At 46.7% G+C, this 23033-nt stretch overlaps 9 protein-coding genes across 9 annotated transcripts; 6 read left to right on the top strand and 3 right to left on the bottom strand.

Moving 5' to 3' along the window:
• Positions 1 to 504: 504 nt before the first annotated feature.
• On the top strand, positions 505 to 884 carry N7518_005636 (hypervirulence associated TUDOR domain-containing protein; the record flags this gene model as incomplete). The annotated part of the gene is made up of 3 exons (XM_057186563.1): positions 505 to 600; positions 672 to 734; positions 804 to 884. The coding sequence occupies 3 exons, from the start codon at positions 505 to 507 to the stop codon at positions 882 to 884; spliced, it is 240 nt and encodes a 79-aa protein (XP_057043333.1).
• A 746-nt stretch (positions 885 to 1630) lies between these two features.
• N7518_005635 (caleosin family protein) lies at positions 1631 to 2670 on the top strand (the record flags this gene model as incomplete). The annotated part of the gene is made up of 5 exons (XM_057186562.1): positions 1631 to 1861; positions 1919 to 2143; positions 2202 to 2363; positions 2416 to 2508; positions 2563 to 2670. 5 exons carry the CDS (start codon positions 1631 to 1633, stop codon positions 2668 to 2670), a joined length of 819 nt encoding a protein of 272 aa, XP_057043332.1.
• Positions 2671 to 5819: 3149 nt separating this feature from the next.
• On the top strand, positions 5820 to 6116 carry N7518_005634 (con-10 family general stress protein; the record flags this gene model as incomplete). Its single annotated transcript, XM_057186561.1, has 2 exons — positions 5820 to 5945; positions 6000 to 6116. 2 exons carry the CDS (start codon positions 5820 to 5822, stop codon positions 6114 to 6116), a joined length of 243 nt encoding a protein of 80 aa, XP_057043331.1.
• Positions 6117 to 8390: 2274 nt separating this feature from the next.
• On the top strand, positions 8391 to 9819 carry N7518_005633 (HNH endonuclease signature motif containing protein; the record flags this gene model as incomplete). Its single annotated transcript, XM_057186560.1, has 4 exons — positions 8391 to 8532; positions 8590 to 8669; positions 8732 to 8800; positions 8857 to 9819. The coding sequence occupies 4 exons, from the start codon at positions 8391 to 8393 to the stop codon at positions 9817 to 9819; spliced, it is 1254 nt and encodes a 417-aa protein (XP_057043330.1).
• Positions 9820 to 10725: 906 nt separating this feature from the next.
• On the top strand, positions 10726 to 12048 carry N7518_005632 (WD40 repeat domain-containing protein; the record flags this gene model as incomplete). Its single annotated transcript, XM_057186559.1, has 6 exons — positions 10726 to 10735; positions 10805 to 10918; positions 10974 to 11013; positions 11065 to 11160; positions 11223 to 11851; positions 11912 to 12048. 6 exons carry the CDS (start codon positions 10726 to 10728, stop codon positions 12046 to 12048), a joined length of 1026 nt encoding a protein of 341 aa, XP_057043329.1.
• A 598-nt stretch (positions 12049 to 12646) lies between these two features.
• N7518_005631 (putative RNA binding protein) lies at positions 12647 to 14162 on the bottom strand (the record flags this gene model as incomplete). The annotated part of the gene is made up of 7 exons (XM_057186558.1): positions 12647 to 13291; positions 13356 to 13422; positions 13485 to 13536; positions 13591 to 13625; positions 13684 to 13715; positions 13975 to 14064; positions 14124 to 14162. The coding sequence occupies 7 exons, from the start codon at positions 14160 to 14162 to the stop codon at positions 12647 to 12649; spliced, it is 960 nt and encodes a 319-aa protein (XP_057043328.1).
• A 584-nt stretch (positions 14163 to 14746) lies between these two features.
• On the bottom strand, positions 14747 to 16842 carry N7518_005630 (alpha-actinin, sarcomeric (f-actin cross linking protein); the record flags this gene model as incomplete). The annotated part of the gene is made up of 4 exons (XM_057186557.1): positions 14747 to 14941; positions 15005 to 16612; positions 16667 to 16733; positions 16787 to 16842. 4 exons carry the CDS (start codon positions 16840 to 16842, stop codon positions 14747 to 14749), a joined length of 1926 nt encoding a protein of 641 aa, XP_057043327.1.
• A 1055-nt stretch (positions 16843 to 17897) lies between these two features.
• Positions 17898 to 19350, bottom strand: N7518_005629 (uncharacterized protein; the record flags this gene model as incomplete). The annotated part of the gene is made up of 3 exons (XM_057186556.1): positions 17898 to 18717; positions 18759 to 19089; positions 19146 to 19350. The coding sequence occupies 3 exons, from the start codon at positions 19348 to 19350 to the stop codon at positions 17898 to 17900; spliced, it is 1356 nt and encodes a 451-aa protein (XP_057043326.1).
• A 2698-nt stretch (positions 19351 to 22048) lies between these two features.
• On the top strand, positions 22049 to 22983 carry N7518_005628 (aldo/keto reductase family protein; the record flags this gene model as incomplete). The annotated part of the gene is made up of 2 exons (XM_057186555.1): positions 22049 to 22564; positions 22648 to 22983. The coding sequence occupies 2 exons, from the start codon at positions 22049 to 22051 to the stop codon at positions 22981 to 22983; spliced, it is 852 nt and encodes a 283-aa protein (XP_057043325.1).
• Between the last annotated feature and the right edge of the window lie 50 nt (positions 22984 to 23033).

Genomic DNA, 23033 nt, shown 5'->3' with positions numbered 1-23033 from the left:
AAAGGTTGGCGTTGTTCGAAGTTTTGCAGGTTTCTGAACATCCAGCAAGGAAGAAACTAACTTCGGCCAAGAACAGTGCGATGACAGGTTTTATATGTCAAGTCCAGACTTTGCGGACGTTGGAATGGACGCGCTTAATCAATCCGCTTATATCACAAGATCAGCTAGCCTCTCTGGTATCGCAGTTCGAAAGACTTCATTACTTGTTATATTAAACATTAATTCGCTAAATTTGCTAGAAAAATAAAACTAGTTAAAAATTGTCTTTTCCAGAGACTAATATAGTTTACTCTAGGTCATTGGAGCTTGATGAGGACTATCAAGTTGCAGCAGCCAGATTAGATAGATGAATGAGGTATATATGAGGTCATCGTGACTCGATACAATGCAACCCTCGCTCAAACGAATATATGTAACGAGATTCCATGATATTGATACCTAGTATCTTGTAGGTTCAATTCGACTTGTCACATCCTTCCATCGGATACGGAAACACTGAACATCATGGGTGACAATAAAGTTACCGACAAACACGAGAATGTTATTAACCCTGGCGATTATGTTGGTACCAAAATCCGCGGCGGAACGCATGAAGGACATGTTTGTAAATCATGGCAACTTGTTGTCAATTTGTTGGGCTTATATAGTGTGCTAATTGCTCATATGTTTAGGTGGAAGAGATAGTCATGGACCAAAAAAGAGCGGAAGAGGTTGATGTGAAAAATCCGCCAAAAGTAAGTAGACCGATATGATCCTGGATGTGATTAGATGAATCATGCTAAGGGCCTTCTGCCTTTGAACAGGTGCGCTTCGAGAACAAGAATGGTAAAATGGTGGCACACAACCCCAGCACCCTAGAAATCAACGACACACACAAGAGATAAATGAAAGCAGTCAGTATGTTCTTGCTTAGGTTATTATTATGGGCCTTGTATTTTATGTATTTTATGTCGAGTGCTACAAGCTTACTGTATGGCGCGAATGCCTAATGGTCTAATTGTTTGGTCGTACGTAACTGGTCAGCATTGTCGAGTAGGATAGGTAGAACGGAAAGGATGAATGATAACCATGAACTGTTTAGTGCAATGCAGTTTCACTCTAATTACGCGTAATATTGTACACGGGGGTTGCATATCAATATCATGCGACTTGAACAGATTGCATGGACTGCTCAACAACCTCATGAATCTCACGATTGACGTCAATCGGGAAAGGCTGGAAAAATGAATATACATTTCCTGGACCTTATATCGGCGCTCATTTGAACGTACAAAACCATATCGATGAAGGCATCATGCGTATCGTGGAGCTCGAAAGCGGGTAAGCTCCCATTTCCCGGTTTTTCCAAGGACCCCTGTCCCCACGGTCTAGCTCCACCCGTAACTATTCCTTGCAGATGTCTTTTGTACCTCGAAATATGAAAACCTTCCTTGTCAATCCCTGGCTTCTGGTTGGCCAGATAATATAGCGTAATGACGTCACGTGGTTGTACTTTACTAACTATGTGGGCAGGCTAGTTTCACATGCGACCTACGTAATTATATGTAGGGGAATAAATACAGGCTTATTCCAAATTGTGAATCAGATTGATTTAGTTGACTATCTTTCTAAAATATTTCAACCTCTCGTCATGTCCACACGTACCATAGAAACCCGCGAGAGAAAGCCATATATCAAGGCTGTGGAAGAGAACAATGAGACTGTGGCAATTGCCGAGAAGAGCTACATCACCAGCAAGCGTCTCCCAGCAGTCTCCCTCGCCAACGTCATAGAAAACCCTGGTGTTGCACGAGCTAACGCAGCGGTGTCTGTGGATAAACCTGAGGGCGACCTTGGATGGGCCAGAAAATGTGACGGTTATGTATGTATAAGAACAATGATGCCCTGAAGGTCCACTGCTGATGCTGAATATACATAGTCGCCCCTTCAGCAGCACATCCTCTTCTGGGATCGCGATGGCGACGGGATGATTTACCCCTGGGATACCTACAATGGGTTTCGTGAGCTAGGCTTCAACCTTTTCTTCTCGATGATTGCGACCTTCATCATCAACGTCAACTTCTCCTACCCCACACGCCTAGCATATTCGTGGTTGCCTGACCCATGGTTCCGTATTTATATAACAAGTATTCATAAAGCTAAGGTGAATACTCCGAAAAGTGGCAATTTGAAGGCAACGTTGAAGCTAAACCACCTATCAGCACGGTTCGGACAGTGGCATCTACGATCCAGAGGGCCGTTTCATACCGCAACTCTTCGAAAATATATTCTCGAAATGGGATAAAGATGATGATGGAGCCATAACACTTAGTGAGCTTTTCCAACTAATGCATGGCCACAGATGCGCCGCTGATCCTTTCGGGGTAAGTCTTAATATAGGTAGTAAAGTTTGACTCTACGCTAATCTTTATGCAGTGGTTTGCAGCCCTTTTTGAGTGGGGAACAACTTGGCTTTTGATCCAACAGGACAGTAAAGTATACAGGGAGGATCTACGAGCGGTATATGATGTATGGCAACCTATTTGAACTGGTGATCGATACGATTTAGCTTACAATTGCTAGGGATCGCTATTCTGGAAAATCCGGGAAGCAAGAAAGACCCCAACTGGCTGGACGCAGGGTTGGGGCTTGGGAGGTGACGGTTTCATTGGAGGAAGAAAGATGCTCTAATAATAGCTGGTGAACTTGATACATATTCTCAGGAGCCGGTCTGCTTACTCATTTCTAGACCTCGCCAGAGTGCAGTGTTGGACACCCCTAGGCGTCCAAAATCAATGACCAGAGTCCAAATACAATCAGGTTATGGTATTTACAGACTTTATTATGTGTAGGAAATACCTTCCGACTAATTACCGTGTAATTGGGAGGTTTTGGACACACCCAAGAAAAGAATGTCCAAAATATGATGTCCAACGGTGGATCTACTAATTCCCAAGAGATTGGACTCATTTCCCGGGGTTGTGGGCCAGTGATCTGATGTATAAACATACATCAAACTTGATGTTTTCAAAGAATCCAAAATAGTGACTCCAGAAATAGTATAGCCTCAGGACATGTACGATTATCCACCATCACTATGAGAAACCCAGTTACGTTCCTCTTGACAGCTTTATCAGCCCTGGTAAGGCACATCTTGGCCCTAGAAGCTCTGTTGCTCCCTGTGAGAGTCTCACGTATCCGTTGATGAGGACAGCGTATTCAGGTGAGTAGTTCAATATTAAAGAAAGCTATAATCGACTCTAGATACAAGACGTAGCGCGAAGAAGTAAAATAAAGGTAGTTTCCTCGCGTTCAGGGGAACCCATATACTGCAGTGGGGGTTTCCAGAGCAGGATGATTAAGCGGCTATTAGATAGCAACGCAGACACCTTTCTACCTTCTCTTCTCAGTAGTCACCCCATGGTGTTCCCCTCTCTAGCACCCTACTACTCCCAGTGACGACTCTGCTCTATCCCAGGGTTCCCTCTTCAATACATTGTATTACACCATGTGGGTCCCGCGAAGATCATCTCTATCCGTCTTGTATGCTTCATGTATATCTCTGATAGTAGTCTTTTCAATTCCTGGAACCTCGAGTGCGATTCCTGGGGCTATGGCTAGCCTCTCCAGGAGTAAGTGAGTGACTAATATTTGTGCGTAGGTCTGGTGGGGTTTTTTGGTGAGTTAATAACCTACCCTGGGAGGCAGAAGATTGACTTCAGGATTCAGAGATACGGCCCTAGGGGTGCAATGGCTCCCGGGTTCAGTAAATACGTTCCCAAACCAATTTCGTATTTATTTTATCGGAATCTCTGCCGGCACTGGAGCTGAGTTTGTGTGAATTCTCACCATAGTTCGATGCCTGAGCATTCTGCCAAAGATGAAGGCTGGGTCTTGTTGGCCTTATGGACTGAGCAGCGGAGGTGCGGTTGGTAATGTACACATGACCAGGTAGAGCCGTGCAAGCTAGCTAGCGACAGCTTGGCCGTGGCACTTGATTCGAAGTCTTTTCAGACTGTGTAACTGGCGGATCTGCTCGGAGGCAATGCGACTTGTACTTGCTATGTGATTGTGGTCGGTATCAATATGGCAGAGGGGATAGGTCATTGAGAGACTTAGAGAATGAGATAGAATAAACAGGAGATGAATAAAGCTGCGAGATAGAAGCAATATACGAAACAAGAATTGTACTATTCACCCCAAGTTTGCCGTCAAACAATGTTTGGAATTATCCTTTTTGGTTCAGCCGACCGAATAGCAATCAGACAGTCAGTCAATTGTTGAGATTGGCAGTAGTGACTTGATGGAGAAATGGTGATCTACGGCGAGCCCTGTACTTATGTGAAAAGGTGGACTCAGCTTAAGGGTAGTAGGATAACAGAGTTCGCATTGTAAGAGAAAGCCAGCGCATAAACGTATTGTTGAACTGGCCTCAGCGTATACAAGGACTGTGAATCGTCGCGACTCAGTTTAATGAGGGCCTCCACTTCACCTTAGGCAATGTGAATTTCTTGATCCATGCTGTATTCCTGCGAAGAGGGTTGGTTTCTGATAGGGTATGTATGTTCGTCCACATCTTCACGGCTTATCTCTAGAAGCGGTATTGAACAGTGGCAAGGTGGGCCTCTGCCTCTGCTATACTGGTCGCAACTGTGAGGAATGTTCCTATAATCGCCTACGCCCCCAGCCTCTAGACACGGTTCATCGGCCCTATGGCCTTATCCTTATATACGTGTATCTAGACATTGGAAATGTAGTCTACGACCGGCGCTACTATCGATATAAATAGCTGCCGCGTTATCGTTGGGGATAAACTCCGAAGTTATCGAAGCTCTATCGCAGCCTCTAGGCTCTTAGATGCTGCCCTTGCAATATATTCCTTGTACTTAAGTTTTATGTCTATAAGAACGTCTAAGATCTTAATATGGTCCTTAGGCTTAGCAGTTTGTCCCTTAATATTGATAAGCCCCTGGACTAATTTGTGAGCCTTAGGAGTAAAGTATATAATAGCTGTTTTATCTACTTTAAAAGTCGCTCCGCTCCTTCTCTTCTAGTCGAGCGCTTCGTTAGTGATTGTTGATAGCACGGATTGGCTTAGAAAACAATAACGCATCTCCGTCGTTTGTAATTATTGCTTCATATTTCATATAAGAGGATCGTGGAAGTTGTATAGCTGTGGGAACTCAATTTTATCCTGAATAGGAAAGGAACTGTGGACGCGGGCCTCAGGTGCCCCTAGCATCAAGCACCATTTGCTTCTACTGATGGGATTGAGAGCACGGCAGCTTTAAGCTGCTAGGATTATTATATGCCATGGCGACTAACCCTATCGGCCCGGCGTTGGGCCACTAAATACCTTTACTTACACGCTGGAGATGAACCGTGAATACGAGTTGTAGACAGTCTGAAAACCCCATTCTCTTAACAATGAATTGCTTACATTTTTGCAGATAATGCAAATATTGTCATATCTTCCTGTCTTGTTCCCCGGCTGGCTTCTGGAAAGCTCAACACGATCTCTAACTATCGCAGTGACGTCATGGAAATAACGTTTTACCCTTAAACTTGAATACGAGCTCAGTATATCAGTCCAAGTTCAAAAAGTGACCCCAATATTATTAAAACAATAATTATCATCATAATGATTTCATTATGTCTTTGGCGACAACGTCAATCGACGTCAAGAAAGCCTCAGAAAGGCTTACCCATGATGCAGATGGAAACTGGCACCACGTATAAATACATACACAACCAACCTCCCAGCAATATTTTTGCTCTGAAACTCAATCACATACTACTACATATTCTCTCCACCACTTCAATATCTTGTACTTATCACAATGACCGACAACCCCAACCCCGGTAACTTCGCCAACAGACCTCATGAAGAGGTCGAGAATATTGCTCGGAAGGGTGGGCAGACTAGCAACCAAGGTGGATTTGCTTCGATGGAAGCCGACAGGCAGGTTAGTAAAAGCACTCATAACCGTCATACCACTTTAGCTAAGTCCAGTATACAGAAGGACATTGCCTCGAAGGGTGGTCATGCTTCAAGTGGAAGCTTCCAGCCTGGCGATGAGAGAGCCAAGGAAGCAGGTCGAAAGGGAGGTCAATCATCTGGGCAACCAGACGAATGAGTTGATTTGGTCGCCATTGAGGTTACAAACCGGTTTTGTTGTATAATACATTAAAACAGGTCAGATCGAATATCTACATCCGTAGCCAAACCGAAATTACATTCTTTTATGATTGGTTGATACCAATTCAATTACAAATAAGCAGTCATTACGCTTGTCCAACAACTATACCTTGAATTACATGGCATGTAGCATAAAGCAGGTTTTGCCGATTTTTGAAAACTCCTTATTGTGGTAAAGATGTTGTTTGTATTGGCTGAAGCTGGGAGGGCCAAACGGCAATTGCTTGCAGTTGAGATAGATTGTCCAAAACCTTACAACGCAATACATTAGCTAGGCCGTATAGTTGGAGCCATATCCAACAAAGATAAGCAGGCTTTTGGCGCAGCTTGTGCCTCACGCACTTTGTCCATAAGAGCCGACTCGGACCTAGTCTAGTATTGAAATGAGGTGTAATCCAAGTTTGGAGGTTCACCATGGCCTTATCAACCGGGGCCGAATTTTACCAGCCAACCTAACATCAAGCTACATCTGTTTGATTGAAACGATTTAGACCTGTTTGGCAGCCTTTTTATCACTTATCAACACAAATGTCTCTTACTTCTCCCGGTTGCTGGTTCGCTTGCAGCAACAGCAACAGCAAATCCAGTAAGGCAGGTAAGATGTTGATGTATAATGAGTCATGACATGGATCGCGTTTCGAGGGAGTAGATATTGTTCTTGAAAAGGTAGTTGTGTTACTGAGATGCGGCGGGGAGGACTTAGCGAGACGTGAAGTACGTGAAGTGTTGTTGATGAGAGTAGAGAACCCAGGCATATTGGCTGTAGATGCGAGGAAAATATGAAATTCGAGGAACTCTTCTGGTAATCATGGATCTGGTAACTTTTAGGATGAAGGGCCCGGGGCTCTTGTTATGAAGTGACAGGGAAGAGAGAGAAAAACAGAAAGCTCGGTATGTCAGGGAGTTGGGTACGGTCCAGGGGTAAACAGGTTCCACAGATGCAGGGTTTGAAAGTGAAGATAAAATTCTTCTCTCAAACGCTCTAGTTTCACAAATCTGCAGGTTTCCAGACTAAAACACTTGTACCTGTCTGAGTTAGCGGAGAGGTCGGGGTCGGGAAGCGAAGTGGATTTAAGGAGCGGAGCAATTGCAGGTTCCACGGTTCGGCTACATTCCGAGTCTTGGCATTTGGTGTCTACATTAGTCGACTCGGTTACAAGACTGACAATTTTTAATTCTTCGCTCATTAGGAGAATTCAACTCCATTGTCTCATACAAAATACTCCTGTCACTTCAATCAAATGCCAACAGATAACCAGTCACCGTGTAAGTTGGGTAGCTGGTGATTGAACCAACGGCCTTGACAAAATATGCCTCGTCAAGATCGAGGTTAGTACAGTTCGCGTCGATTTCCGGATTGAGGAAATACAAATCTGTAAGAGAGATAGACTGAGCCGGAGATACTTGGGCACAGGTATACTTGCTTGGAACGGCGTGAAATGCGGCCGTTTCTGGCCTCCTTTAATCTGGCTAGACGATATATTTCTATATCCCTTCACGTGCTAATACGCCTTAGGCACCGATATCGATAGGCCAGCCCTCAAAAGGGAGACTTTACGTAGCCTTAGAGGTTAGAATCAGTCGCTTCGCTCTGTAACGACTATGTGGAGGCCTTAGGCCGTCGAGATTACTAGTACATGCTTATTTGATGTTGGAGAGCACTATTGTTTGGTGGTTGCTTGCCTGCTTGTGTCAAGATCTACTATCTCTTCATCATATGCTTCATGTTTGCTTGCTTGCTCGTTTGCTTGCTCGCTTACTATTAGATTGTTTGCAACGTTTGCAAAGTGATCAGCTATATAAACTGGCTGCCTTCCACTTTGCACTTGCTTCTTCTTTCCTTCTCCCCATCTTAGTTATCTAGTTGAGTGTACTCTTTCTTCTTCGAGATCCATCTGGCGCCTTACTTGCTTACTTTCTTGTTGCTGTTGAACTTCCAGTATCGCCTTCCTGATCGGGTGGCGGAGATGTGACAGAATTCCATATTCGTACTGTCCTGATCCCACTTGGTCCCACTATTTTCTTCCTTTCCCCCAACCACGCAACAGTATCAAGTATATCGTTGCTATCATCTTAGAATCTTTTTTTGTCCATCATGGATCAACCAACTGAGCCAAAATATGATACAGTCACTATTTTTGATGAGTTCCAAGATCCGGAACGCCGAAGCCTGGTCGAGACGATGATACGTCTCTACCCTTGACTACGCCGAATGACTCGCCATATGTTCTTCATGTTGTGGTTTAGCGATATCGACAGACTCAGATGGTTTGTGACAGAGAATCCCGATAAGGATATGAAGACAGCTGTGAAGACTCACTTTTTGCTCGATAACATTGACGTGCCTGGGCAGTGTAAGTACACCGAACATGACCTCTATGATACTAAACTGACCATTCGATGATTAACAGGGGCGGGCAGGAAACAGCCCAAACCCGAAAAAACAGAGAAACCAGCAAAGGGGCGAAAGTGCGAGGCCGACGATGTGCCCGTAGGCGAGTCTTCGTCTCCTGGAAAGCGCCAAGGGGCCTGACTGTGAATTCGTCTGGTGAGCAACCAACGGGTTCGTCGGAACAAGCTACACGTGGAGTTTCGCCACACAGTAAAGCGGCTAGGGATGCGGTATGTTAACCGTAAAAAAGGATCTATCAGATATAATGCTAACTTTAAATCTTTAGGCCTTGGCTCGAGACAGGAATGCATGTGTTCTCACCAAGTTCGGTATACATGGGTTACATGTATCTCACATCCTCCCATTCAAGCTAAACAACAGCTCTCGAGAAATGGAATGGTCTGTATTAGAAGCATTCTGGGGCGCGGACCGAGTGACGAAGTGGAAAGTGGAAATAATGACTAGCGCTGATGATGATGATGATGCCAAAGTGGATACTGAGCAAGTGCAGAATCTCATCACCTTCAACGCCCTAGTTCATACCTACTGGGATGATGCGTTATGTGCTCTCCGTCCTATCTCGATCAACACGAAGAAGACATCGATAGAAGTTGCTTTTCACTGGCTCTCTGCTCCTGGAAAAATCACGAGTACAGCTTCTGACCATATCGAGACAATGCAGCACCCATTCCCTCATGATATCAACAGCTTTACAGAAAGCCCAGGCGAAAATATCTGTCTCATTCATGGTGAGACAAGATCCATAGTACGGTCTGGGCAGATTTTTACCTTGAGGACCGATGATCCAAAGAGCAAGCCGCTCCCATCGATGGAGCTGTTGGAGTTGCAGTGGATTCTCCATCGGATTGCGGCGACGCGCGGAGCCGCTGAGGATGATGAGAGTGAGATTGACTCCGATGATGATTCAGTTTGTGTCCTTTCGAGATCACGAGCTCCGGTCGAAGTAGCACCGAGTTTCCACCGGAGAATAGCCATCCGGACATCCCGTCCATCTCCCTCGCCCGCAACAGATTCGCCTCAAAGCAAACCTCCCAGTATGCCAACTCTTTCTCTCGCACAGACAAGAAATTTGCGCGAATCCAGGCTTCCTAGGGCGCCGACTCTCTCACTCTCGCCTGTCAGAATGACCGGCGAAAACAAGCCACCCAGAGCGAGCCAATCCATGTCGCCTACAAGGCTTCGGCGTGGGTATTTGAGCGATGAAGACCTGGATCGCTCTGTTGAGTAATTCTTCCGACTCCTGCTTTTGCAGACATACTTGTCGCGATCAGCTTGATTTTCTACCATGTGACTCCACGGATCATTGACCTCATAGGGATTTCTGCTGGGCCAATTATGCTTACCTTGTTCTTTCCTTTTTCTTGCCACGATCTGCATGATTGTCTGTCATATGACGCTATGGATCGTTGACACATGTTTGCTTGCTTCTTCTCTCTCTATCTATCTATCTAGGTATTTGAATCAACTTCGCTGTTTCTTTATTGAATAGTCCTTGCGTAAAAGTTAAAGTGGAGAGAAAGGCGGCCTTTTTCTGGCCTCTCATTCACCGTCATTGTTATGTAGAGTAATCTTTTCAGTTATCTTTTCAATTATCTTTTAGAAGCTTTCCTACAATCTTTTCTGTCTCCTTTTAGATGTCTGTCAATGTCTAATTAGAATACTTTGCCGTCAACTGTCGCTACCACTTACAAATAACATGTCACGTGTCCAGATTCTACCCGAATTAGATTAGCGCATGCCTTACCTAATAGGTGATCTCCAGGGCTGCCCGTTATTGTTTGAAATTGAAATTCGATATCCCATCTACACCCCAAAGGAGTTTCATATTCCCAGAGGCCTTCTCTCCTTTTCAGGTGTCTGGTTGGAAAAATTCTTGTCCAATCCACTTTCGATCCTTTGTCATCGGCTCTTTCTCGAACCCCACATATCTGTTTGATGACTTGACGACACTGACGAATCTCTTATGTACCTTCCTTAGACATATTGAACTCTCTCTCGGTCTACTACCTAGATTTTCATCTTGATATCAACTCGTGGGCTCTCGGTTGGGCACATAGCGCTTCGCTGATCTGATTGTTCTAATACCTAACATCAAAACCACTGAAACCTCGGAACTTCCTTCAACACCGACAAAATGACTGCCGGTGAGTGATTTGTGTAAAATGGAATAGAAAATCACTGTCTTGATATGTTTGCTGATAAATCTTCAACAGATATCCCCAAGGTAGTCCCTCTGACTTGCCACGGGCATTCTCGTCCGGTGACGCATCTGAGCTTCTCTTCCACCGTCGAAGACGAGCAATATTACTTTATCTCTTCATGCAAAGGTAAGAAAAACCAATGATTCTCACCAGTTACCGGGTAGTCACTAACCGACTAAAGATAATAACCCCATGCTCCGTGATGGCATAACGGGAGACTGGTACGGCAAATGAAATCAAACTCATAAAGCACCCACTAACATCAAACCCAGGATTGGAACATTCCTCGGCCACAAAGGCGCCGTATGGCAAGCAAGGCTCTCCGCCGACGCCGCCATCTCAGCAACAGCAGCCGCCGATTTCTCAGCGTAAGCAAAATCCCCCCAACCCACCTCCCACAACGATAAACTAACCCCAACCCCCGAAATAGCAAGGTCTGGGACACCTACACAGGCGAATGCCTGCACACACTGCAACACGCACACATCGTGCGTGCAGTAGCATTCCCAATCCAAGCGAACCCGCAAGTCCTCGCGACAGGCGGCGCAGAGAAGAAGCTACGAATCTTCGATCTAACGCGGGGCGGCAGTTCCAGCACGGGCTCAACGCCGCCTCCCCCATCCTCTGCCACTCCGGCCACCGAGAATGGCGTGGCGAGCTACGAGATCGGCGCCGGCGTGCACGGCGGCACGATCAAGTCTATTGTCTGGAACCAAGACTACAATGTCATCACTACTGCGGCGGAAGACCGCAAGATCCGCTGGTGGGATCTGCGCTCGCGTGACCCGATCGTTGAGTATGTGGTTGATGGCACGATTGGCTCTTGCGAGCTGAATAGTCTGGCGACGAGACCTAATGATGCGGGGATTTTGACTGTCGCTGCTGGGAAGAGTGTCTATCTCTTTGATGGCGTGCAGCCTGGTCGGTTGCTGAAAAAGGCGGATTATGACTATGATGTTGCTAGTGCTGCCGTTAATAGCGAGTCTGGTCGTCTGGTGACGGGCAGTGCGAATGATACCTGGGCAAGAGTTTATGATTTGAACACGGACGAGGAGCTAGGTATGTTTTGCTTCCTATGCTTTTTTTTGACGTTAAAGCCGAGCTAACTTTTTTTTGCAGAGGTTCAAAAGGGTCACCATGGCCCTATCTGGTCTGTCAGCTTCTCACCCGATGGCAAGCTCTACGGCACTGGCAGTGAAGACGGTACTATCAAGTTATGGAAAGCATGCCGCGAACCCTATGGGCTGTGGAAGTGAACTTGCTTGTCATAATTGTTACAATGTAGAAGACTTTACGGAAGAATACCATATCTTCTTTTTTTCGTTTGCGGTCTTTGTTCTATTTATAATTGGCGGTGCGGCCTTGATTGGATTTATGCTCTATCGAGTTGTATCTTGGCATCATCCATTGGTTGCGAACAGCCTCCTGCTCTTTATATGCAGACTTTTGACGTACACGAGTCGGGGTTTACCCACGACTAGACTATATAAAGACAAGAACGAAGACACCGAACAATGCAAAAAAAAACCAAAAGACTATATAATGAGCTCCCAGTTCGCCAGTGTGGATGCAACGAGAGCAAGGGCAAGGATAATGGTTCATCAAGAGTAAACCAAAGCAGTAGAAAGCCGAATGTGTGAAATAGACCGAGTTACAATTTGGTGGTTGAGGTAAAGTACAGAGTTTCAGCCCTCATGCCGAAAAGCCTCAGCGATGGAAAGAGAGAAGAGAAGAGTTGGAAAAAGGCCAAGGTGGTCCGAATTCATAGAAAAGTCCAAAAGCAAGGATAGAGGTCCCAAAATCTGAAATGCGAAAGACAAGCGAGTTTATTGTAGTTCGAGTGACCGTGAGGTATTACTCAATCATATCGATATCATCGTCGGCAGCGGGTGCGCTAGGGGCCGGAGCAGTCTGCTGAGGGGCGTCCTGAGCGGGTGCAGCAGCTTCACCACCGCCGTTGTTCGCACTACCCCAGTAATCTTCCATCTCCTGGTCCAACTCCTCCTGGGTCTTGCGCGGACGGGCATTGGATCGGCGGTTGGATCCTTCGGTCTGTTGGGAGCGGTTGTCGCGTCCACCACCACGTCTGCCTCCGCCGCGGCGGTTGGGAGAGCGCTGATTGGAGCGTTGTCCGGGAACGTAACGGTCGATGTTGTCTGGGGCGGGCTTAGTGACGTCGCTGCGATGAGCACGACCGCCACGGCGGCGTCGGTCGCTGTCCTCGGGGCTCATGCTACGGTCGTCGCGGGGGCGCTCTACGCGGTCCAAAAGGCTGGACCTAGGGCGCTGTGCGGACTCGAGGGGGTTACGTTCACGGCGGCCGGGGATGAGAGAAAGACGAATGGGCTGGCCCTTAGCGTTGGCTCCGTCGTACTCCTGAATGGAGAGGTGTGCATCCTTCAGGCGGGCATATGTGACGAAAGCAACTCCCTCGGAGCGTCCAGCGCGGTCGTAAGAGACAGTAAGTTCAGAGACGGGTCCAATTCGGCCGAAGAGATCCTGTTCAGCGAAAGGGCTTATTAGGGTGTTATTCTGTGATGGTTTGAGTATGATTGAAACGTACTTCGAGATCGCTTTCAGTAATGTCGTAGTGGAGATTATCCACGCGAACCTTGGTCAGTGAGCTAAGGCTAAGAATTCAATTAGCGCTCTGTCAGACAAGCCAAAAAGTCATGGCTGAAGGAGAGCCTACCGATCGGAATCATGTCCGTCGCGACCTCTGCGGCCTCCACGGGACGGGCGAGCTGGAGAGCAATGCTGTTAGATAGGTCCCAGCAAAGTACGGGAAAGCCACATACATCGGTCGTCGTCGAATTTGTCGTGCACCCAGTCTCTATAACCAGAAACCCGTCAGTATCATCCACACCGTAGTAGATAGGAGGTATAATCACAGGTTAAGATCGACACGGTCTGAAGTGTATGGCTGTTATTATCGAAGGAACTTAGCGTTAGCTCCAAGTCAGATGAGATATCGTGCAAAGTTCTTTTCCATGTCTTTGCCGTGGCGTGGTCGTTGGCGAGCCTCCAACGATCCAGGGGACTGGCTACGATTGTCACGGAGCAAGGAGAGAATTCGCAGAGGAGGAAAAGGAGGGCGGACCTAGACACCGAGTGTGATGTTAGCTTCGATGCTATGCAAATGGGACTCCAGCAGAAAGCTTCGGTTTCAAGTCAAGCTGTACCTTTCTGACGCCATCGCGCTCGTGACGACGGCCGGAGTTATTGTGACGACGAGAACCACCACCACCGCCTGAAGTGCGACCAGGGTTCCGCTGCAATTGAATGAGTAAGTTGCACGTTTTGGTGGTTTCATTAGTCGCTGGAGCCTTACCGTGTCTTCAGCGATGATCTCGTCCAAGCTGCGGTCCATCTTGGAATGTATGGTTGAGGGATGCGATTGAGGGGGGTAATAATATGCGTAAGAGAGAGCGCCCGGTCAAGAAATTCACCTATGACCAGCGTATGAGTGAAAACGATCGAAAGGAGTGGGACGTGTCAAGGGTTACAATTAGTCGCAGACTCATCATCAGCTCCGATGATCTGGGGACTGTCACATGATATATACTTTACTAATACGGTAATGATCGACCTCATACATCTACAGATCGGACTAGAATAGCTTCGAAGATTCGATTGCAGTGAAGAATTGGTAATTTAATGTCATAATAGAGTCTCTTGGCTATCCTCGTTTGGCCACGTCTACTGATGGTCTGATAATTGAAAATGTTCACATGGTATCCTGATCATTACAAACAGCAAGGCATACATCAACACATACATACATACATGCTAAAGAGGAACAACCACCGAACCCCAGAATGCAAGACGAACTAGAAAGAAGTTCAAAACATGAGAATCGTCGCTGAAAACACCAGAAACACAGCAGCAACAAGTCAGTGCAAATCCCCCATAACCACCAGTAATGCTGCGCAAATATCAACCTCAATGATACCTTTATTGCTCACTCTCACTCTCATTATTCCTGTTCACTTCTCGCATTTTCTCCATGAAGCTAATGTAGTCGTACTTGGCCAACTCCCGGTCCTCGAGTAGATCGGGGCCATCGTGTGCGGGCATCGTCTTAACCAAATGCTCAATAACTTCATCCGGAATGAGAGAGTGTCGGAGGTCCAGCTCTGTGACATAGGGCTGTAGGAGAAGTTAGTGACTGTAGCCAATGATTTGTCAGATTAAAAGAAACACTTCACTTACCTTGCCATCGGCAACTTCCCTGAAACTCTGGAACACCTGTTCGGCGGTATTCTGATCCTCTGTCACGCTGACCATAAAGCGAATAAACTGCTCGAAGCTGACTCCGGCATTCTGTGATAGTCGGTGGGCCCCACAGACCTCCACGAAGACCTGGTGCATCTCGTCCTCGTCATAGACCAGTCCCAGACTGGCCAGTGCTGCGGAGAACTCCAGCTCATGGAGTGTGTTGGAAGAGTCGCGATCGAAATGGCGGAATACCGATTCAAACTCTTCCAATTGGATAGGGGTCAGATTCGTCATATTGCGAGCAACTATCTGGTTGTCAAGGAAAGACAGCTTCTTTGAAATGCTGGATTTGACAAGACTCAATTCATACGCAAGCTCGTCCAGGGTGTATGTGGTGAAGTCGTTTTCTTCAATATTGGCCTCCGCGCACTGTTGGTCCAATTCTGCGATAGCATCGAGAAAGGCGTCCAGGGGCGGCAAGTTGCCATTTAACTTTTTAACATGATCAAGCTGGTCCTCGACATCACCATCCAGTCCGGAGATGGCCAATGACAAGGTCTTCAGGGTCAATGCAAAGTCATTTGCCTTGTCGGCAAAGGAGCGGCGTAGCTTGTTCTTGATGTCACGGATTGTTTCGTTTATAAGTTGACTGCGTTCATGCTCCTCTCGGGTTAGGATTTCCCATTCTTTGTCGCAGTTTTCTGGACTCAGTTCTTGCGGTGGGTCATACGGACGCAGTCGATATGTACCCAACTTGGTTTTGATATTTCCCAGCAGAGCAGCTAGGTCGGATTTTTCAGCTACCCATTGGCGTTTCTCGTTCCGTTTGTAGAGCGAGAATTGATATGATTGTTCTTTGGCGTCTTTGTATGTTCCCGCGAATGAGGCGGTCTTCCAGTGATCGCGCTGGGCACGGATCAGTCGCAATAATTCCTTCACTCGGCGCTCATATGAGTTCTGCATGTCCCATGCGCCATGCATGTTATTGACAAATTTCTCCACTCGTCGCCCAGCATTCTCGACTCTCTCCAATTGCGAAAAAGCGTGGAACCAGTAGGCGATGTAGGTCATGAGGGAGCGATCATCGGGTCTGGGTACGTCGCATACATCGTCCACATCAAGCAGGTCCGGAATACCGATTTCGTTGGTTGCGATCTCAAAGGCCAGCTTCATATTTCCACGGTGATCACTCTTGTCTAATGAGTCGTAGTCAATCAAGTCTGGTCGGTGGATATCGAGGAGCGCGCAGAAGGCTAGGCCGTTGTTCCAACTGGTTGAGAAGTCTCGGACCTCTATATCGTCGTAGCATGCTGTCTTTCGTTGACACCAGAGTAGCAATCCCTCCTTAGCGGTCATGCCCTCCTCGTTGATATCACTGATGGTAAAGCGCAAAATCAGGGTCCAGATCAAACCCAAGATAATCTTTTGATTGCCATCGACAATATCCTCTGCTCCAATATTCGTCATCTGAATCCTCCTCCCCTTGATGAAATCGAGACTTTTGTTCACATTTTCGAAGCGTTGCACGCGCAGTTTGGGTTTCGAGGCATATCGACCGAGGGACTCACCTCCAAGGATTTCGAGGAGGTGAATAAGAATGACCTAATATGCGATCAGCAACTCGACATTAGTGAGCGGGGGAGAGGCGGGACATACGCCATCGGAAAGATCAGTGACCAAGTCCTCGATGGACAGGCGCCGTGTCTTTAGCTTATCATTCAACCTATTGCTCGTCAGTTGAAGTTCATCCAGAGAGCAACGGAGTGGAGAATGTACCATTTGGTGAAGGTCTTTTGCTGCACATTAATCCACTGCTTCTCAACCGTCAACATCTTCGATCACGGGAGACATCCAGGGCCGATTGGCAATGATGTCGGGAGGTGACAGCGAACAGGGTCTAGGGCTGAGAAAAAAAGACTGGGATGGTCAGAGAGGCTGAAAGACTCGGTTTCCGATTCGGACTGGAGCGCAAAGGGGGGGTGTTGAAATAATGTCGAGGGGTGGGGGTGTCGTTGTGTTTGTCCCACAAGTCGGAGCTGAAAATCACCCGAGCAACCGTGTTTCTTGTTGATTTGAACGCGAAAGAAAAGAAATGTGTTTATCGAACTAGCGCTTGAAAGGAAGAAAAAAAAATAGTTGAAACTTGAAGTCTAGAAAATTGTCAAGTGACAATTTGCAGATGCATTCCTTGTGGACCCACTTCTAAGTATAGATCCTCATTGTTTACAACCCCTGTGTCTTGAATCGGGAGATTTGTATATAAATATTATTAGAATGGATTGGTACTTCTGAATATGTGAAGTTTTAATTGGTCTACTCTTCATCTCACGTTTCAGATGTCTATTTTACCGCCGTTGGGCACTGATATGCCCAGTAGGCGCTTTGATATGTACATGTTCGTGCATAGATTGCGACTGGTAACACCCCTTTACCCAGTTATTCGCATTCCCTTCACACAAAATGAAAGCAATTGTCGCGTAGATCGGTTTCAAATATCGGGCTAAAGAGGGGCAATCCTATACTTCATGTTGCCAGACATTAGTTCTCTATTTTTGTTCAGAATGTCGAGGTCACATCGTTACGAGCTCCTTGCATTTGTCGAGTACTAACTAAAATGGGATGCTTCCTACGCTTTGCCTATAAAAGAGCATGTATTTCAAAGTACTATAACTAAATCATTGTAAATCAGAACACACGAAAGCCGCATATTCAGTTATGCAACTTCTATTTATCCTTCCCACATGGTCAATATGAGCAACTTGACTGGAAGACTCTTTGCCTTCTTCCTCCGCACACAACTCACGATGGTCGTGCTTCGGTAATCCTTTTGCCACATTAACGGTGTCAAATATTGACTTTGACGCTAGGAAAATCTCATCAATTTCCTCTAGTGAGCGTCCAGCTGTTCGGGGAAGAAGAAATAGATCGTCGGCACGCATAGCGCATTGATACAACAGTACATCAGGAAATATTTCCAGCCAATATTGGCGAATCCCACTGGTGTCACTTCGGCGACAATGAAGTTGAATAGCCAGGATACAGCAGTAGACAGCCCAGTTGTTGGTGCTCGGAACTGAGTCACCGCGACCTCACTTGCGTAGAGGAATGGAATCCCGAGGAACCCAAGGACATAGACGAATAAATAGAAATATATAAAAAAGGCAGCTGCCTTGATCCCGGTACGGTTTTCTGGATGAGCCAATAGACCAGATAGACAGGCGAAACATATGGACATCATAGTCGCACTGATCAGCATGAGTTTCCGTCGACCAACTCGATCGACTGTCCAGGAGCAGCAGATGGCACCGAGGATGACTGCGAACTGGGAAGCTGCAGCCAGGACCCCAGAATCAAATGCGTCAAAGCCTAAAAACTGCTCGAAGACGACAGGAGTATATTGGGCAATAACGTTGATGCCGCTCATTTGTAGAAACATTTGAGGAATGGCAGCGAGGATGACCCGATGAAGGCTCCGTTGTGGCCCCATTTTGAACATTGTAAAGATACTAGCATTTCCAGCCCGCTCGAGCGATATCCGGATATCCTCGAGCTGTTTGGTAGTTTCCTCGAAGTCGGGATCCTCATTATGCAAAAGATTCAAGATCTCCCGAGCCTCTTCCCACTTGCCTTTTTGCATAGCCAGCGAGGACTTTCTGGTAATGGAAAGATGAAGAGACTGAGCAAGCTCGAGAATAAAAGGCTTAGCACTAGGACGAAGCGCCACGACACTGAATTAGGCTGCGTGAACGACATCCCTAAACCCGTCCACAGCGAAAGCGAAAGGCCTGATCCAGTGAAGACACCAAACGCGGAGACATGGCTACCGCGATTCTCGGCTTTCGAGACTTCTGATTGCCAAAGTGACACCGTAGCTATGATTCCGCCAGTTCCTAATCCAAGTATAATGCGGCCCACGATCAATTGGCCTAGAGAAAAGGCAGTAGATTGAATGACGGCACCAATCCCGTTGACTATGCCGGCAATGAAAATGGTTTTACGGCGGCCCAATAGGTCACCAAGGAAGATACAGGCTACTGAGCCGAACATTCCAAAGAGCGCGTACATAGCAACGACAGTGCCTATTGAAATGCGTGATTGTTAGATCATATCCATTTCTTCATCAATGGTGACTTACCTTGAATTGTAGAGTTCTTTTGTCTCTCGGTACCAGTAGTAGTCACTGTATTTATCCGAGGGAATTGATCGTTGAAGGAAGCGTTGCTGAGCACGGCGCCAGCAGCTCCCATGTTGTAGCCAAAGGTCATGACCCCGAAGCATGCTTCAATCCAAATTGCCAGAACCAATTTCGAGCCACGAAGACCCCAGAATCGCTGTGCCATATTGTCGTTAGTTAGTGAACAAATGGCTTCGCCAACCTAATAGGGAAGAGTTCTATTAGCTGCGGCTTTTATATAGCTCTACTGTCGGCAATATCATCTTACTCTACGCCCTATAGTCAGGGCATGCCGTAGAATCGCCGAAGCCGGATACACTTTCGGATATGTCCTGAGCGAGAGTGCGGGGTCAAGGATGCAGACACCGAGAAGAAAATAGTTGGTTATGAATCATTATACGAGATTAACATCGTAGGCCCTCGCAGGTACTGCGCGTGACCTTCCAGTGTGGGGCGGGGAATATAAGGATGGGCTTAGCCAAGTCTATGGAGAGAGATCCCGTTTCTATCCTCACAGCTTCCCCCAGAACTTCCCCCACAGCTTTCCCCACAACTTCCCCGCAAATGAAACTGTCCTACTGTAACTTAACGGAAAGATCTCAGCGTGGAAACCACTCCAAGCTCACATGAAGCTCACACCAAGCTTAATATACTCTTAAAGTGGAAGGCCCAAGGATGGTTTCCTACTAAGGAAGGCACTCATATAAAAACAGTTAGTTTTCCCCCACTCCAGTTCTGAGATGAGAGTAAGTTACGACCAAGACCGAGCTAATAGACATATGTAGTAGGAACTCCAAAATTATTCTTGACCTGTGTTAATCAACACTGTAATCAATGAAACCACTCGACAAGAACATAGGACCCAAACAGAAATCTTCTCCAAGCGCCCAGACAAGCCGAACAGTTGATGAAAAGGAGTTCGCATCAATCAGGGGTAGTGTAAGCCCAATGACACAGTGCAACGAGGCATGCGCAAGCACAGAGACCAAGTCGCGAGGTCCAAATATTAGAATAATCAGAAATGACCTGCAATGCAGGACTATCAGCGATTAAACTGACCAGAACAGATACTACACCAAATCTAAGCCAGAGGCAAAGAGAGCTGAAGAAGGAAGAAAAGAAGAGGAAGGTTTGGGGGCAGGGCTGCCTTCTTATAGGTATCCTAAGGGCGGTCGGTTTATGCCACTACATATTCACAAATAAGACAAACAACGACATGGGCTCGCTTAATGAAATGGGTAACGTGATGAGAAGAATAGGAACGGCGTCTCTTATTTCCGGTTTCTTTGGTGTGAGGCATAATGTTTGTTTCTTCTGATATCAGCAAGAGGAGGGCTACCGGTATAATCCTCGCTCGCCACCGTGTGTAGTTATATAGCTTCCTAGTTCTAGGACATATTATGAGCTCTCCCACCACTCTCGAACTTGATTTCCTTTTTATTCTATCCCCGCATTCAAGCTATCAAGCCTGATATGACGGACCATGCCTGTGAGGCTCGGTGATTTTCGGGATGCGGTTCGCCAGAGAGAAGAATCTCCGAGTTTAGCTTCGTATTTCCAGCGTTTACTCATTGGTGATTTCGGCAATTTTGGGTCATACCTTAAAGAGAGCGAGTGGGTCTGTTGTTCCGTATATGGAAGCTATCTGTCATAGCACATGTGTTCCGCTCATGGACTGCTCTAGATCTTTGTCTGCATGATGATAGAAGATCATTGTGCCCAGAACACTACCATGGTGAAGTGGCTCATATCAGCTCACAGAACGCTGCGAATCTTGCCGTACTAGCAAAGAGCCTTTCCAGAGGTTTAGTTGTCGGGTTTCAGCTGCAAGGAGTCATTTGTGTCGAGGCTTTGGGGTGGGTGGGGATATATATGACTGTAGTGTAAGATCTTTGATATTGAAACCATGGAAGCAGCGAGCATGATATATGACAGAATTCACCGAATAGCACCGAATATGGGACACTATCCATACAACATAAGGTTTTTTCCGTCTGCCACAAGCTTGTTAAATTGGCTTGTCACCGGTTCAACACCGCCCAGCCCGCAGTGGGGGTTGGGCGAGAATATTCAGGCATCTAGCGGAACGTAGTCATAATTTCGTATGAACATTGATATTTGCTATATGAGCTTGAAACCACATCTGGGGGTATTGTTTGTGAGCGGAGAATTGTTATTTTATATACATAGGAAGAGGGAGGAGGCGGTTATAGTTTGTTTCCTCAGTTAGGTTGCGCCTTCCTATCTATAGTAGTTCTTAAAACGGAAGGAAGAAGATGGCAAAAGCATAATCCGTACAACTAAGGACATTTCTATATACAACAATAGTTAGCCTTTGAATTGGTGTGATATATATTCCTGTAGGCAAAATCTGATAACTACAGCGCACTGGCGGTTAGAGAAGCCAAATAAGAATCTACTAGAAATGACAAAGACACCGAAAGTAGTTACTGATTCTTATCAAAACACTCTATATTGTTCTGCAGCCCCGCAATGTTCCTCGATGGCGCAATAGCTGTATAAAACAAGTGTAAGGTCAAATGGCATCACGCAATTCTTTGGCCAGGTACAATGCAGGCACAAGTGTTTACATTGCTAGGCTATTGGCAGTGAATAGGAGTAAATAGGTAATATTAGAGATGATTGAACAGACAGCTAAATAAACAGCTAAATAAGTAGCTATCAGTAGCTATCTGCTCTTTAACTTAACTATTGCGGTTATTGTCGTATTTTGAGTTTACTCGTTTAGTCATCCGGAATGACCTCATTTCGCAAAGCGGGGCCAGGAGATGATTCTCTTGAAATACTCACAACTCTCAACTAATTTTCTTTCGCAAACAACAATACCCCTGAATATCTCCAAGATGTCCGCCTCCTTCAAGATCACCGATCTTCTCCCCCTCCCGAATTCGAGCGTCGGCATCCCGCGCCTCGGTTTCGGCGTCTACCGCTCCCCGCCAAACCAGTGTGTGCAGTCCTGCCTGAAGGCATTGGAAGCAGGCTACCGACACATCGACACAGCACAGTTCTACGCCAACGAGGCGGAAGTCGGCGAGGCACTGCGCACCACTAGCGTCCCCAGAGACCAGATCTTCGTCACGACCAAGATCCTCAGCCCCGCAGCCTCGGTCGAGGCTACTTACGATAAATTGCTGGCTTCTGTGCACAAGATCGGCGGCGCGGACGGATATGTCGATTTGTTCTTAATTCACTCCTCCAGCTCGGGCTCTGCTGGGCGAAAGGTTCTGTGGCAGGCGCTTGAGAAGCTGTACGCGGCGGGCAAGACGAAGAGTATCGGTGTTAGCAACTTCGGTGTGGGGCACATCGAGGAGATGCGCTCATATGCCCAAGTGTTCCCGCCTCACGTTGATCAACTCGAGGTTCGTGCTCTGCTTCTATTACTTTTCTATCTACGTAGATAGTTCTCGGTTTGATCGGGTCACTGACTATTCTATTCTTGCAGCTTCACCCGTGGTGCCAGCAGCGCGTCATCGGCGAATACTGCCAGAAGAACGGCATTATCCTCGAGGCATATTCGCCCCTGGTGCGAAACTATAAAGCCAACGACCCCACGCTAGTCGAAGTGGCAAAGAAATACGGCAAGTCGACTCAGCAGGTCTTGATCCGCTATGCGATGCAGAAGGGATGGGTGCCTCTGCCCAAGACCGACAACCCCGAACGAATCGTGTCCAATGCGGATGTGTTCGACTTCGACATCAGCGTGGAGGATATGGCTGTGCTGGATTCCTTCGACCAGGGCAGTGCCGGCGCTATCGTGGAGGCCGTGGACAACGAATGAGCGATCTCTGGGGCATATTCTTAATGACCCGCTTCGAAACCAATCAGGTC

This window comes from Penicillium psychrosexuale (genome assembly GCF_028828465.1).
Source record: "Penicillium psychrosexuale strain IBT 29551 chromosome Unknown utg000003l, whole genome shotgun sequence".
In the NCBI taxonomy this organism is placed as follows: domain Eukaryota; kingdom Fungi; phylum Ascomycota; class Eurotiomycetes; order Eurotiales; family Aspergillaceae; genus Penicillium; species Penicillium psychrosexuale.
This window is presented reverse-complemented; position numbering and strand designations above follow the sequence as displayed.